The sequence below is a fragment of the Prionailurus viverrinus genome, chromosome B3 (assembly GCF_022837055.1).
Source record: "Prionailurus viverrinus isolate Anna chromosome B3, UM_Priviv_1.0, whole genome shotgun sequence".
Taxonomy (NCBI): Eukaryota; Metazoa; Chordata; class Mammalia; order Carnivora; family Felidae; genus Prionailurus; species Prionailurus viverrinus.
The window spans coordinates 13,087,666-13,101,963 of NC_062566.1; the positions used below are offsets into that span (position 1 = coordinate 13,087,666).

Sequence of the window (14,298 nt, forward strand, 5' to 3'; positions counted from 1 at the left end):
AACTCCTGAGCACTGTTATCAGTGCAGGCCAAGTCACTCCCATCCCAAGAAGCATGCCTTAACTGATCTCCTTTCACCACCTCCGTGCCCACTGCCTCCCCCTTCCTCTACGTTTTGCATCTATTTCACCCAAACTTGAGTCCATCACAGAACTTATCACACTGACTACCATTGTCTGTCCCCCTGCCTATCATCCCAATCAAACCATGAGTCCCTCCAAGGCAAAGGCTAGCTTTCCCATCCGTGCCCCCAGCACCTGCACAGCACCTGGCATATATTAGGTATACAATAGATATCTGTGAAATAAATGGATGGACAAACAGGGACCAACACCTAAGTGGTGGCAGAAAAATGCATATGGAATAAGCAAGTGAATGAGTAAAACTTTCAGAAAACAAGATCAAGAGGAGAAGCTTTGTCTGCTTTGTTATATTCCCGTGCCTAGACCTGGCACTAGGGGGAGCTCAATAAGTGTTTATTCACTGATGGAAAAAGATGGCAGTAGATCAGACCTACAACCCAGTGGTCTAGTACACACTTGCCAGAGGTCAGGATAGACTTGTTTGTTCATTTGTGCATTCATTCAGCAAATACAATGTTGACTGTACCAAGTGATGTGCTTGGAGCCCCAAGGGGCTACACCCACTCATCCCCTATATACTCTCTTGTACCAAAGAGGGTAGAAATAAGCCTAGACACTCAGTCATTATCAGAGGACAGGTGTAGAAAATGAAGGATCCTTACTTCGTGACTGCTAGAATAAGACTTCGCTTTCTCTTCACAGAGGTGGAGTTTCTCTCGAGGAGGCTGGAATAGTGCTGTCTGAGGCAGCTTGTTTTGGATCTTCTTTCTAGGTGTAATGCTGACAGCAGCAACAATTTCATCCAGGTGATTGGATATGTGGGTTTCCTTTGATTCTTGCATATTTTTATATACATTGTCCTCTAATTTTTAAATAAGAAAACAAAGGTGTTAAATGATAATTATAGTTACCTTTATAAATACACATTTTCCCCAGAAATTGATGCTAGGTCTAAGAAAATTTCAACACTTTACCCATGACTTCTTTGAAATTAGTAGCATTTCATCCAAAACGATCTCAATAGCTACTACTAACTTCTCTGTAAAACTTTCAGGCTGATTTCCACACTTTAAGCTAAACCAAACATTCCTCATTCATTTATATATATGTATATAAATGATATAGATACATACATATATGTATATGTATAGATACATATGTATGTATCTATACATGCACGTATGTATAGATACATACACATATACATACATGTATGTATCTATACATACGTGCGTGTATATACATACACACATGTATATATACATATGTGCACATATATACATACATATGTGCATGTGTGTGTGTGTATATATATATATATATACATATATATACATACATGTATGTATATATATTGAACCCAACTGTGGTTCAAAGAAGAAATCAAAAAAGAAATTTGAAAGTAGCTTTAACTGAATGAATATAAACACAACATATATATTATATATATATATATAAGTATAGACAAAGGAAATCAGCCAAGCCCAAATAACTCAGAACGCAGATTAGATCACCTGAACACCAGCTGACCTTGAAGGAGGAAAAAAATGATTTATTAAACTTTCACTTCTGGCCAAAATGGAGTTATAGGGATCAGATTTATTCTCTTGCCTGAAATAACCAGCCAACCAACAAACACACAAAAACAAAAAACAAACAAAAAACCCCACACAGACCAAAAAAAAAAAGCTATGGAATAATCATTTCCAAGAGACAGGATATCAGATCTGATCAATGGGAAAAAGAAACAAAGTGAGGCCCATGATTGCCCCAGCTTATTGCTTTGAGAAAGTTTCCAGGACATGCAGGGAGCGGAAACCCAGAAGTAACCTGGTGGACTCTCAGTTGAGGAAATAGAGCTGAGGATCTGGGGAGAACAAGGGAGCTATAGTTCAAAGGAGAGATTACCGGAGGGGATAGAGATGCACAGAGAGAGGATCTTGGAGATTAACAGAGGGATCCTTACAAATATGGGGAGAGAATAATGATCAGCATGTGTATAAGAAAAATACTTGAATCTGGAGAAAGAATCCTCTAGAAATATTGAAACGAACAGGGTCTGGCATTCACACGGGGCTGGCAGTGCCTGCTCCCACCAACCAACCTGGAAAACTCATAATTCATGATGCATTGGGTAAAGCACTCAGAAGAGTTTTGCTTCAGTAAAACCCCTAGACTGAGCACTGCTTAGACCCACCTAATAAAGCATAAAAATAAGATCTAAAAGGATCAATCTGTTTCTGAGTAACTTAATTGTACCAGAAGACAAAACTAAAGGATGTATAGGAATACAAAAACAGGTAGCATGCAACAAGGTAAAATTCACAAAGTCTGACACCCAATTAAAAATTACTAGGTATGTGGAGGGTCAGGAAAACATGGGCCATAATGAGAAGAATAATCAATCAAAACCCAGAACTGACACAGATGTTAAGTTAGTAGAGAAGAACAGTTTTTATAATTAATTGTATTTTACATGTTTAAACAGTTAAGTAGAGACAGGGAAGATATATATAAAAAAAACAAATTGAACTTCTAGATGTGAAAATTATATGTGAAATGAAAAATACACTACATGGGATAATGACAGATTAGATATTACAGATGAAAAGATGACTGAACTTGTACACATAGGAATAGAAACCATCTAAAAAAATTGACTCCTTATAGGAAAGCAGATTGTAGCAGGGACAGAAAGAATATTTGAAGAAATAACAGCCCTAAATTTCCCAAATTTTTGAAACACTAAAGAGCTAGAGATCTAAGAATTCAACGAACACTAAACACAAGAAACAGAGAAAACTACACCAACACATACCAAAACCAAGGTAAAGTGAAAAATCTTAGATGTAGGAAAAAACCATATTAGTATGAAAAAATAAAGATACGAATGAGAGATTTCTTGGAGGAAAAAAAGACACATGAGAAGAAAGTGAAACAACATACTTAAAGTATGTAAAGAAAAAAGTTGTCAAGGTAGAATTCTGCACCAGTGAAAATATCTTTCAAAACCAAAAACTGAAAGAATTAATCATCAGCAGATTTGCACTCCAGTGTTCTCCACGAATTATTAAAGGAAGTCTTTCAGAGGGAAGGAAAATGATAGCAAATGGAAATCTAGATCTACACAAAGGAATAAAGGACAATGGGAATGATGTTTACAGGGGCAAATATGATAAGACTATTTTCATATTATTTAAATCTCTTTTAAATAAAGAAAATATTTAAACCAACTTTTTAAACAAAAAAATAATAATGTTCTGTGGGGCTTATAACATATGTATAAGTGAAATGTATGACAACAGAAGCATAAAGGCTAGGAAGGAAGGAATGACATTGTGAAGTTCTTATACTATATGTGGAGTGGTATAATATTAACTGAAGGTAGACTAAGTCAAAGGTGTATAGTATAAACCCTAAGATACCATTAAAATAACAAAATAGAGAATTATAGGTAATAAGCCAACAAAGGAGATAAAAAGACACATAAAAACAATCCAGTAGAAATGATAAAAAGGAGGGAAAAGGGAACAAAGAAAAAATGGGACAAACAGAAAATAGATAGCAAGATGACAGACTTAAATGTAACCCAACTGTATGTTGCCGACAAGAAATTCACCTCAACTAGAGAAAGACAATTAGACTGAAGATAAAATTATGGGGGCGCCTGAGTGGCTCAGCCGGTTAAGAGTCCGTCTTCGACTCAGGTCATGATCTCACGGTTCGTGGGTTTGAACCCTGTGTCAGGCTCTGACAGCTCAGAGACTGCAGCCTGCTTTGGGTTCTGTGTCTCCCTCTCTCTCTGCCCCTCCCCCATCATGCTTTGTCCTTCTCTCTCTCAAAAATAAATAAACATTAAAAAAAGACAAAATTATGGAACATAATATACTAAAATTAGACAAAAACAAACTTGGATTGTCTACATTAATATTAAAGTAAATTGTACAGCAAAGAATATTATCATAAAGAAGGTCATTTCATAATTATAGAAGGCCAATTAGTCAAGAGGATATAATTATTCCAAGAGTTTATACACTTAATAACAGTTTCAAAATATGGGACCCCAAACTGATGGAAATGCAAGGAGAAATAGACAAATTCTCAATTATAGTCTGAGATTTCAGTACCTTGCTCTTAATAGTTGATATACCACGAGGCAGAAAATCAGTTAAGGATATATAAGACTTGAATTACATCATCAACTAACTTGGTTTGACATTTACTAGAACACTATACTTAAGAAGAGCAGAATACACATTCTTTTCAAGTGCACATGGACACTAAGACAGATTCTATTCTGGGTCGTAAAACAAGTTTCAATAAATTTATAAGGATTCAAGACATAGAAAATATATTCTATGACTACAACAGGATTAAATCTTAAATCAATAATAAAAGATATCTGGAAAATGTTCAAATATTTGGAAACTAAATAACACACTTCTAAAAAAACCCCAACCATGGTTCAAAGAAGGAATCAAAGAAGAAATTTGAAAGTAGCTTTAACTCAAAGAATATAAACACAACATACAAGAATTTGAGAATGCCACTAAAGCAGTCCTTATGGAGAATTTATAATATTAAATGCCTATATAAGAAAAGTAGAACGTTCTCAAGGTCATAATCTTAGCTTTCACCTTCAGCGACTTGAAAAAAAGAGCAAATCAAACTCAAGGTAAACAGAAGAAAAGAATTAATAAAATAAATAATAAAGCTAACCTCACATCAATGAAATAAACATAGAAAAACAATAGGAAAAAATCTATGAAAACAAAATTTGGTTCTTTGAGACCAATCACATTGATAAATCTCTATCCTGACTAATTATGAAAAAAGGAAAGAAGACACAAATCACCAATATCAGGAATGAGAGAGATGACATCACTACAGATTCTACAAATATTAGTTTTTTAAAAAATAGTTGTTTATTAGGGGTGCCTGGGTGGCTCAGTTGGTTAAACGTCCGACTTCAGCTCAGGTCATGATCTCACAGTTTGTGAGTTGGAGCCCCACATGGGGCTCTGTGCTAAAAAGCCTGGAGCCTGCTTCAGATTCTATGTCTCCCTTTCTCTGTCCCCCCTCCCCCTCGCGCTTGCTCTCTCTCTCTCTCTCTCTGTCTCAAAAATAAACATTAAAAAAATATTTGTTTATTTTTGAGAGAGAGAGAGACAGAGCATGAGTGAGGGAGGGGCAGAGACAGAGGGAGACACAGAATCCGAAGCAGGTTCCAGGCTCTGAGTTGTTAGCAGAGAGCCTGGCCTGGGGCTCAAACTCATGGACTGTGAGATCATGACTCGAGCTGAAGTTAGATGCTTAAGCGACTGAGCCACCCAGAGGTCCCAACAAATATAAATTTACTATGGGAATATTATGAACATCTTATGCCAATACATTTGAAAACTTAGATGAACAGACAAATTCCTCTAAAGACACAAAATACTAAAGCTCACGCAGGAAGATATAGTTTGAATAGCCCTATATCTATTAATGAAACTGAATTTGTTTTTTAAAAACCTTCCAAAGACAAAAACCAAAAAAAACCCCAAACAACTCCAGACCCAAATGACTTCATTAGTGAATTATATCAAATATTTAAGGAAGATATAATAGCAATTTCATGCAACTTTTTCAAGAAAATTGAAAAAAGAGAATATTTTCTAACTCATTCTAGGAGACCCTGATGCGAAAACAAGACAAATACAAGACAAGAAAACTGCAGATCAATATCCATCCCTCAGGAACATAGATGCAAAAATTCAAATTTTAGCAAATTAAACCTAGTAATATGTAAAAGAGAAAATACATCATGACCAAGTACAGTATATCTCAGGAATACAAAATTGGTTTAACATTCACAAAACAGCCAATGTAATTCATAATACTAATAACCTAAAAGAAGAAAAACTGCATGACCATCTTGATCAACACCCAAAAAGAATTTGACAAAAATCTAATATATAATTTTCTAATAAAAAAAAATCTTAGCAGAGTAGGAATAGAATTGTACTTTCTCAATCTGATATAGGGCATCTGTGAGAAACCTACAGTTAACTTGGAGTTATTGGTGAAAGACTGAATGCTCTCTCCCTAAGATCAGACACAAAACAAGGGGATTCACTCTCAACATTTCTATTTAACACTGTCCTGGAGGTTTCAGTCAGTGCAGTCAATTAAGAAAAAGAAATAAATGTCAACCAGATCAGAAAGGAAGAAGTAAAACTGCCTTTACCCACAGATGGTATATCTCTATTATCATCTATGTAGATCTGATGGAACATGCAGGAAAAATCTCCTAGAATAAGTAAATTTAACAAGGTTGCAGGACACAAGAACACTATACCAAAATTACATTTCTATATATTAACAATGGATAATCAAATTGAAGTTAAAATAATGCTATGTACAACAGCATCAAAAATATGAAATAGGAATATATCTGCCAAAAAATGAATGTGACTTACATAATTAAAACTACAAAGGAGCTGAGAGAAAGGAGACATAAACATGTACCAGGTGCATGGGTTGTAAGTCTCAATACTGTTAAAATGTCGTTTCTCCCACATTGATGTATATATTTAAAGCCTTCCCAATCATGGTTTTTGTTGTTTGTTTTTGTTTGTTGTTTTTTTGTTTTTGTAGAAATTGACAATCTGTTTCTAAAATTCATATGAAAATGTAAAGGACCTGGAGTACCCAAAATGACTTTGTAAAAGAAGAACAAATTTAGAGGCCAAATGTGACTTTTCATCAAGATCTGTTGTAAAGCTAGGTATTTAGCAAGGCAGTTTGGTATTTTTGTCAAGATAGACAAATAGGTCAATGGAACAGAATGGCGAGTCCAGAAATGAACCCCACTTATATAAACAATTTACCATTGACAAAATTGCACAGGCAATTCACTGTTCAACAGATGGTGCTAGAATAACTGGATATTCACATGTGAAAATAAAAATGAAACAAAAATCTTTGATGCATGCCTTACACCATACACAAGAATGAACTCAAAATGGAACACAGATCTCTATATAAGAACCTTTGTGACCTTGGATTAGGCAAATTTCCTAGATATGACACAAAAGAATCATAAAACAGACTTGATCAAAATTAAAAATTTTCTGTTCTTCAAATGAAACTGTGAAGAGAATGAAAAGACAAGCCACAGGCTGGAAGAAAGTATTTATAAAATATGTATCTAATAAAAGACTTGTACCTGGAATGTGTAAAGGACTCTCAAAACTTAACTATAAGAAAACAAATAGCTCATTATGAAAATGGGCAAAATATTTTAATAGACACAGCATCAAAGAAGCTCTATCAATGACAAATAGGCACATGAAAAGATGCGCAACATCATTAGTCATTAGGGAAATACAGTTAAATTCACAATGAGATGTCATTTGCAACAATCAGAATGACGAAAATTAAAAAGATTACTAAGCATTGTTGAGAAGGTGAAACAGGAACTCTCACACACTGTTGGTAGGAATGTAAAATGCTGCAATCACTTTGGAAAACAATCTGGCAGTTTCTTAATAAGCTAAATATACACCTAGCACATGATTCATTTAAGTCCTAGATATTAACATACGAGAAAAGAAACCATACATTCACATAAGGACTTATGCACAAATGTTCATAGAAGTTTTATTTTTTATTTTTTAAATGTTTATTTCTTTTAAAAAATTTTTTTACTGTTTGAGAGGGAGAGAAAGCACGTGCGTGCATGCATGCAAGCAGGGGAGGAGCAGAGAGAGAGGGAGATATAGAATCTGAAGCAGGCTCCAGGCACAGAGTTGTCAACACAGAGCCTGATATGGGGCTCGAACCCACAAACTATGAGATCATGACCTGAGCCGAAGTTGGACGCTTAGCTGACTGAGCCGCCCAGGCACCTCTATTTATTTATTTTTGAGAGAGAGATAGAAAGTGTGAGTGGGGAAAGAGCAAAGAGAGAGGGATACAGAATTCCAAACAGACTGTGCTGTCAGCACAGAGCTGGAGGTGGGGCTCAAACTCACAAACCCTGAGATCATAACCTGAGCTGAAATCAAGAGTCGGAGGCTTATCTGACTAAGCCACCCAGGTTCCCCAAGAGTTTTATTTTTAATAGCCAAAACCAAGAAACAACTCAAATGCCCTTCAATTGGTAAATGGATAAACAAACTGTGGTATAGCTGTATAATGAAATAATACTTAGCAATAAAAAGGAACAGATATGCTACCACATGAATTGGTTCAGTTATGTTGAGTGAAAGAAGCCAGGAAGAAGAGAGTACAAACAATATGCCTCCCTTTATATAAAATTCTAGGAAATGCAAACCAATGTAGAATGATCAAAAGCAGATCAGCAGTTGTCTTGAATTGGAGATGCAGGGAAGAGGGGGATGTACAGATTACAAAGAGACATGAAGAAACTTTTGGGGGTGATAATTATGTTATTGCTTTGATTGTGGTGGTAGTTTCATGGGTATATACATAACCCAGAATTTATCAGATTTTACACTTATTTTATTTTAAATTTATTTATTTAAATTCAAGTTAGTTAACATAACAATGCAGTATTGGTTTCAGGAGTGGAACCCAGTGATTCATACAACATCCAGTGCTCATCCCAACAAGTGCCCTCCTTAATGCCCATTACCCATTTAGCCCATCTCCCACCCTCCACAACCCTCAGGTGTTCTCTGGATTTAAGAGTCTCTTATGGTTTGCCTCCCTCTCTGTTTTTATCTTATTTTTCCTTCCCTTCCCCTATGTTCATCTGTCATGTTTCTTAAATTCCAGATATGAGATTATGTACTTTTATATGTCAATTAATAAAGCTGTTTAATATATATCTACATATCAGATATATAGATATCTAGATACCAGCCTTCCAGAGATCCTTCCCCATACACCACTCTCCCCATGTAGATCCTTCACATTCCAATTCTATTATTTACTACAGATAAGTTATTTCAAGTTTCACCCTATTGTAATCATTCATCAAATATTTATTGAATTCCTACTATAAGCAATGCATTACATGGTAAAGAAGAACTCTGAGAAACATAAAATCTAGAAGGAAAAAAGATCAGGTACACAACTACCATGATTCTGGGTGGTACAAATGCTGGAAGAGGGGGAAGTGGTAAGACTTCAGAATGGGAACCATTACTGTTGTGGTAAATCAGCTTGCTTGGTTGAGAAGATTTCAAGAACAAGAAGAGAACAACCCCAAGTAGAGTGAATAATTAGCAAAGGCTCAGAAGTGCAAAGTAAAATGGGTATACAGCTAACCAGTATAGCTAACCGGTATGCATTGGGGGTGGGGGATATCAGTACAGGACAGCATTTTCCAAACCAATCTCCCTTGTACACTAGAAGCACAAGACATTAATGCACAATCTAGAGGAGAGGGTTATTGACAAAGATGATCAAGTAAATTGGTAAACACAAATATTGATTGCACAAAAGAAGGGTTCTCCAATAAACATGAACAAGTTTCATTACCTCAAGTCTTCTCAAAGGCTTTAATGTAGTATAATTCCTTGAGAATATACCACAGAGGGATATAGTACACAACACTTCCCCTAACTTTTTGGACCATGAAATCCTCTTTTCTGGAACACTCATTAAATCTTATGCAACTGGTACTTTTTGAGCACTGTTTGGGAAGCCAGGAGGCAAAGGAAAACTGAAAGCCTGGACCCAGGTTTAGAAGACATCGATTGCACGCCAAGAGTTTGATTGACCTTATTCGACAAATAGTGATGAGCCCCTGAAGGTTTTATAAAGAAAGAAAAATCAAAGTGCTAAGGCTGATCTGTTAATTAGTGGGCAAATATAATGGAAACCACAGCAGGCAAAGTGGCCACTGATTTTCAAACTTTAATCTTCTACCATCTTTTTAAAAATGTTTGTTTGTTTGTTTGTTTGTTTAGAGAGAAAGAGAGAGAGCGCAGGGGAGAGGCAGAGAGAGAGAGAGAGAGAGAGAGAGAGAATCCCAAGCAGGCTCAGTGCTGTCATCTTGGAGCCTGACACAGGGCTCAATCTCATGAACCATGAGATGAAATCGAGAGTTGGATGCTCAACTAACTGAACCACCCAGGTGCCCCAGTCTGCTACTATCTTGATGACTGTTAGCATGTCTGCATTCTGCCTACAATATTAACTTTTTCTTTAGGACTACAACTTTTTAAAACCTAAATACTTCAGCTTTACTCCAATAAATAATCAGTGACATTATGGGTTTGATGTCATATTTTCCCATAAACTATACATTAAAATAAACACATAAGTATTAATATTTTAAAATTAATATTTTAAAAAGTTGGTTTTTAATACTTAAAAACACATAAGTATTAATATTTTAAAAGTTCCACCAAACATCACATTAGGCATCACCAATTGCAAACACTGCATACCTTGGGAAATTCTAGATTTGAGCAATGTTTTACCACCATTTTTAGCCATGACCCACCATCTAAGATTTCATCGGGTTTTACTTGCTATAATTTATATTCTGATAAAATAGGCACTTTCCCTAAAAATAAAGTTATAATATTCTCTGTGCTTCTTAAAACTTCCCTCTAGAAATTCTGGTACCTCTTCAATAAGTGGGTGTGGCCCTTTATCGCAGGTTGAACGAATCAGAGTACTGTACAGAATGAATTCAGGTGCACAGTAGCACTGAGAAGGGAAGTGAAGGGAAGGATAAGAAGAATTACTGAAAGAAATAATTATTGCAACTTGAGAACTGCTTGGATGTAAAAATTGAAGAAGGGAGACAGTCAAGACTGACTCTGACATTTTCATCCAGGAACTCGAGATAGGCGTTGGCATACTATGGCATGGTTCACATACTAACCACTGCTTTTGTAAGTAAAGCTTTATTGGAACACAGCATTGTTAATTCATTTACATATGGTCTTTGTAGTACAAAAGCAGAGATAAGTAGTTGTAACAGAAACCTTATTGCTCTCAAAGCCTAAATAAAGTATTTACTATCTGGTCCTTTACAGAGAAAATTTATTGACACCTAAAAGTAGTGATGCCATGGACAGAAGTAATGAGATAAAGGGGAATGGTCATTTTGATAAGACAATCAGTTTGGTCTCAGACAGATTGAATTTGAGACCGTGGGAGAAAATTTATATAAGAATGTCCAACTTATGGCAAGGATGCGGAGAAAGGGGAACCCTCTTGCACTGTTGGTGGGAATGAAAACTGGTACAGCCACTCTCAAGAACAGGATGGAGGTTCCTCAAAAAACTAAAAATAGAACTACCCTATGATCCAGCAATTGTATTATTAGGTATTTACCCAAAGGATACAAAATATAGATTTAAAGGGGTATACACACCACAATGTTTATATCAGCATTATCAACAATAATCAAACTATGGAGAGAGCTCAAATTCCATTGACTGATGGATAAAGAAGATGTGGTATATATATATACAATGGAATATTACTCAGCCATCAACAAGAATGAAATCTTGCCATCTCCAGCAATGTGGATGGAGCTAGAATGTATTATGCTAAGAGAAATCAGTCAATTAGAGAAAGACAAATAACATATGATTTCATTCATATGTGGAATTTAAGAAACAAAACATAAACATATGATGGTGGGTGGGAGATGGGTTAGATGGGTGATGGGTACTAAGCGGGGCATTGGTTATGATGAGCACTGGGTGTTGTATGTAAGTGATGAATCACTGAATTCTCCTCCTGAAACCAATACTGCACTGTATGTTAACTAAATTCAAATAAAAATTTAAACAAAGAATGTCCAACTTAGAATAGAAATATATTGGACCACCTAGGTGACTCAGTCAGTAGAGCGTTGTGACTTTTGATCTCAGGGTCTTGAGTTCAAGCTCCATGTTGGGAGCTTACTTTAAAAAAATTAAAAAAATAAAAAGTAAATAAAAAAGAAGTTAGAAATCTATCACTAGTTCTTGAGTGACATCTTTTTAAAGATGATATTTTTTCCTTTTTAAAAAAGTTGGTAACTTATTCCATGCCTACATCCAAATAGGATTTGAGATGGCTAGAGATAAGTGTTGAAGGAGTTAAGACTGGACATAGCTACCAGGGTAAAGTGTGGCCACTACTTGATAATCCAAACTAGAGCTTTACTTTCTCACCAAGAGAAAAAAAAAAAAAGTAGGAACATTTCTTTCCTTCATGAAGCAATATAGAATGAAAATATGAGGGAAGAAACTAGCTGAAGGCCAGTCTGTGAGAAAGCTATGTGAGAACGCTACAGAGGCCCGTCAATCCCAGCAAAAGTCACTCCTGGGCAGACCTTCAAAATGTGAAAGGCTAATCCTTCGGTTCAACATCTACGCATTGCCTAAAAGAGACTGTACAGAGACGGCTGTACAGAAACTCCGTGCTATCCCTGATTGCAAGATGGTAGCTGACTTTTTTTCTGATAACCTCTTGACTTAAGCTTTCTCATCTGTTCACCCCATTGGCTGATGATCCAATCACTTCAATAAGTGTTATAGTTTACAAAAAGAGCAGGAGATTGGGATTGGGAATCTGAGACTCAAGAGTCTGTGCTGGCCCAACTACTCATGTGATTTGGGCACTACCAATAATTGATATTCACATAACACTTTATGTGATATTCACATAACACTTTGATGTAAGGTATGGAGGCAGATATGACTAACCCTATTTTATAAATGAGGACAGTGAAGCTGAAAGAAGCTAAATTACTCGTCCAATGTCACACAGGCAGAATCAGGACCCTGGTCTTCTGATAATTTGGTCTGACTTTCATTGACCAGTCAGTCTTTAGCAGTGGGAAGCAAATGCTCTTGCTTTGGAAACCTAAGACTGCATTTTAAAAAGTAAAAGGAGCGTCTGGGTGGCTCAGTTAAGTGTCTGACTTCGGCTCAGGTCATGATTTCACGGTTCATGAGTTCGAGCCCTGTATCAGGCTCTGTGCTGACAGCTCAGAACCTGGGGCCTGTTTTGGATTCTGTGTCTCCCTCTCTCTCTGCCCCTCCCCTGCTTGCACTGTCTCTCAAAAATGAATAAACATTAAAAAAAAATTAAAAAGTAATATGTTTTTATAACCAGGAAATGTAACATCTTCAACAGATTTAACCACATTTTCTTATCTTCTATTTAGAAGAGGCAAAGATGAAATTTTAGAAACTATGTAAGTAATATGCTCTGTAATATTTGCTATTCCAGGCCTCGAACCTAATGTTAAACTTTGACATTGGGTTGATTTTTCTTTTTTTCTTTTTTGGCTTGACTGTAAAACATGGTTTGTCTAACGCTGCCTCTTAATATTAAATCCTTAAAACAGAGATTATCCGGGCACTCCCAGGCTGGAGCTAACTTGCACATACTTTTCTTCTTTTTGGCCAGATAGTTAAAAAACAATTAAGCCAGTATTTTAAAATTAGAAGTTTCACATAGATGTAAAGATCTAGTTTTCTGGATTTCTGGCTTCCTATGAAAACTCAGAACACCTATCACCACTGGGATGACGTCATCACAGGCAACAATCAGCAAGGAATGAACAGCAGAAGTCCTGGAGGTAAGGTGCCAGGTGCCATCACTCCCTATTGCTCCTGGACATGGAGGCAGCAAAGCAGTTTCCATTCGTCATCAGTCATCACTCCTATGTTGCTTCTTATTGTAAAAGAATAAGTCTCTGTAACCAGACCTTTCTTTTTTTGTTGGTTTCAATGTTTATTTTTATTTCTGAGAGAGAGAGAGAGAGAGAGAGAGAGAGAGAGAGAGAGAGTGGGAGTGGGGGAGGGGCAGAGAGAGAGAAGGAGACAGAATCTGAAACAGGCTCCAGGCTCTGAGATGTCAGCACAGAGCCTGATGTGGGGCCCAAACTCATGAACTCTGAGATGATGACCTGAGCCAAAGCTGGACACTTACCTGACTGAGCCACCCAGGCTCTCCACCATACCTTTCTTTCAAAGTGAAAGGCTGACATTAAGCGGTGTGGTTTTCCTGGCCCATGTCACTTGCCACTCATTTCCTACATTGAATCTAATCTAAACCATCACTTATACAAGATTATAAGATATACTACTATTTTATAATCACTAAGAAAAACAGCAACACTGCTGTTAAACTAAGACTTGCTATCAATTGTAACACGCATTCCAATTTCAGAGATGTTTAAATACCAAAATGTGCACCTCTGAAGCAATTAGCCAGCCTGGCTTCTGGAAACATTTGAACCCATG

The 14,298-nt window shown here is 36.4% G+C and overlaps 2 protein-coding genes across 11 annotated transcripts in view; one reads left to right on the plus strand and one right to left on the minus strand.

Annotated features, from left to right (window-relative positions):
• The window catches only part of TTC23 (tetratricopeptide repeat domain 23), a 104,982-nt gene that overhangs the window by 80,309 nt on the left and 10,375 nt on the right, over window positions 1-14,298 (minus strand). For all 10 annotated transcript variants that reach the window (XR_007152906.1, XR_007152905.1, XM_047862300.1 and 7 more), the window contains exon 2: window positions 745-944. Coding sequence is in view for 8 of the 10 variants with exons in the window: in XM_047862306.1 (XP_047718262.1) it covers window positions 745-944 (200 nt within the window). In the remaining 2 variants the exon portion in view is untranslated. The remainder of the gene's footprint in view (window positions 1-744; window positions 945-14,298) is intronic.
• LRRC28 (leucine rich repeat containing 28) overlaps window positions 1-14,298 on the plus strand; it is a 182,614-nt gene that overhangs the window by 2,263 nt on the left and 166,053 nt on the right. The window contains exon 2 of the mRNA XM_047862309.1: window positions 785-888. The gene's annotated coding sequence lies outside the window, so the exon portion shown is untranslated. The remainder of the gene's footprint in view (window positions 1-784; window positions 889-14,298) is intronic.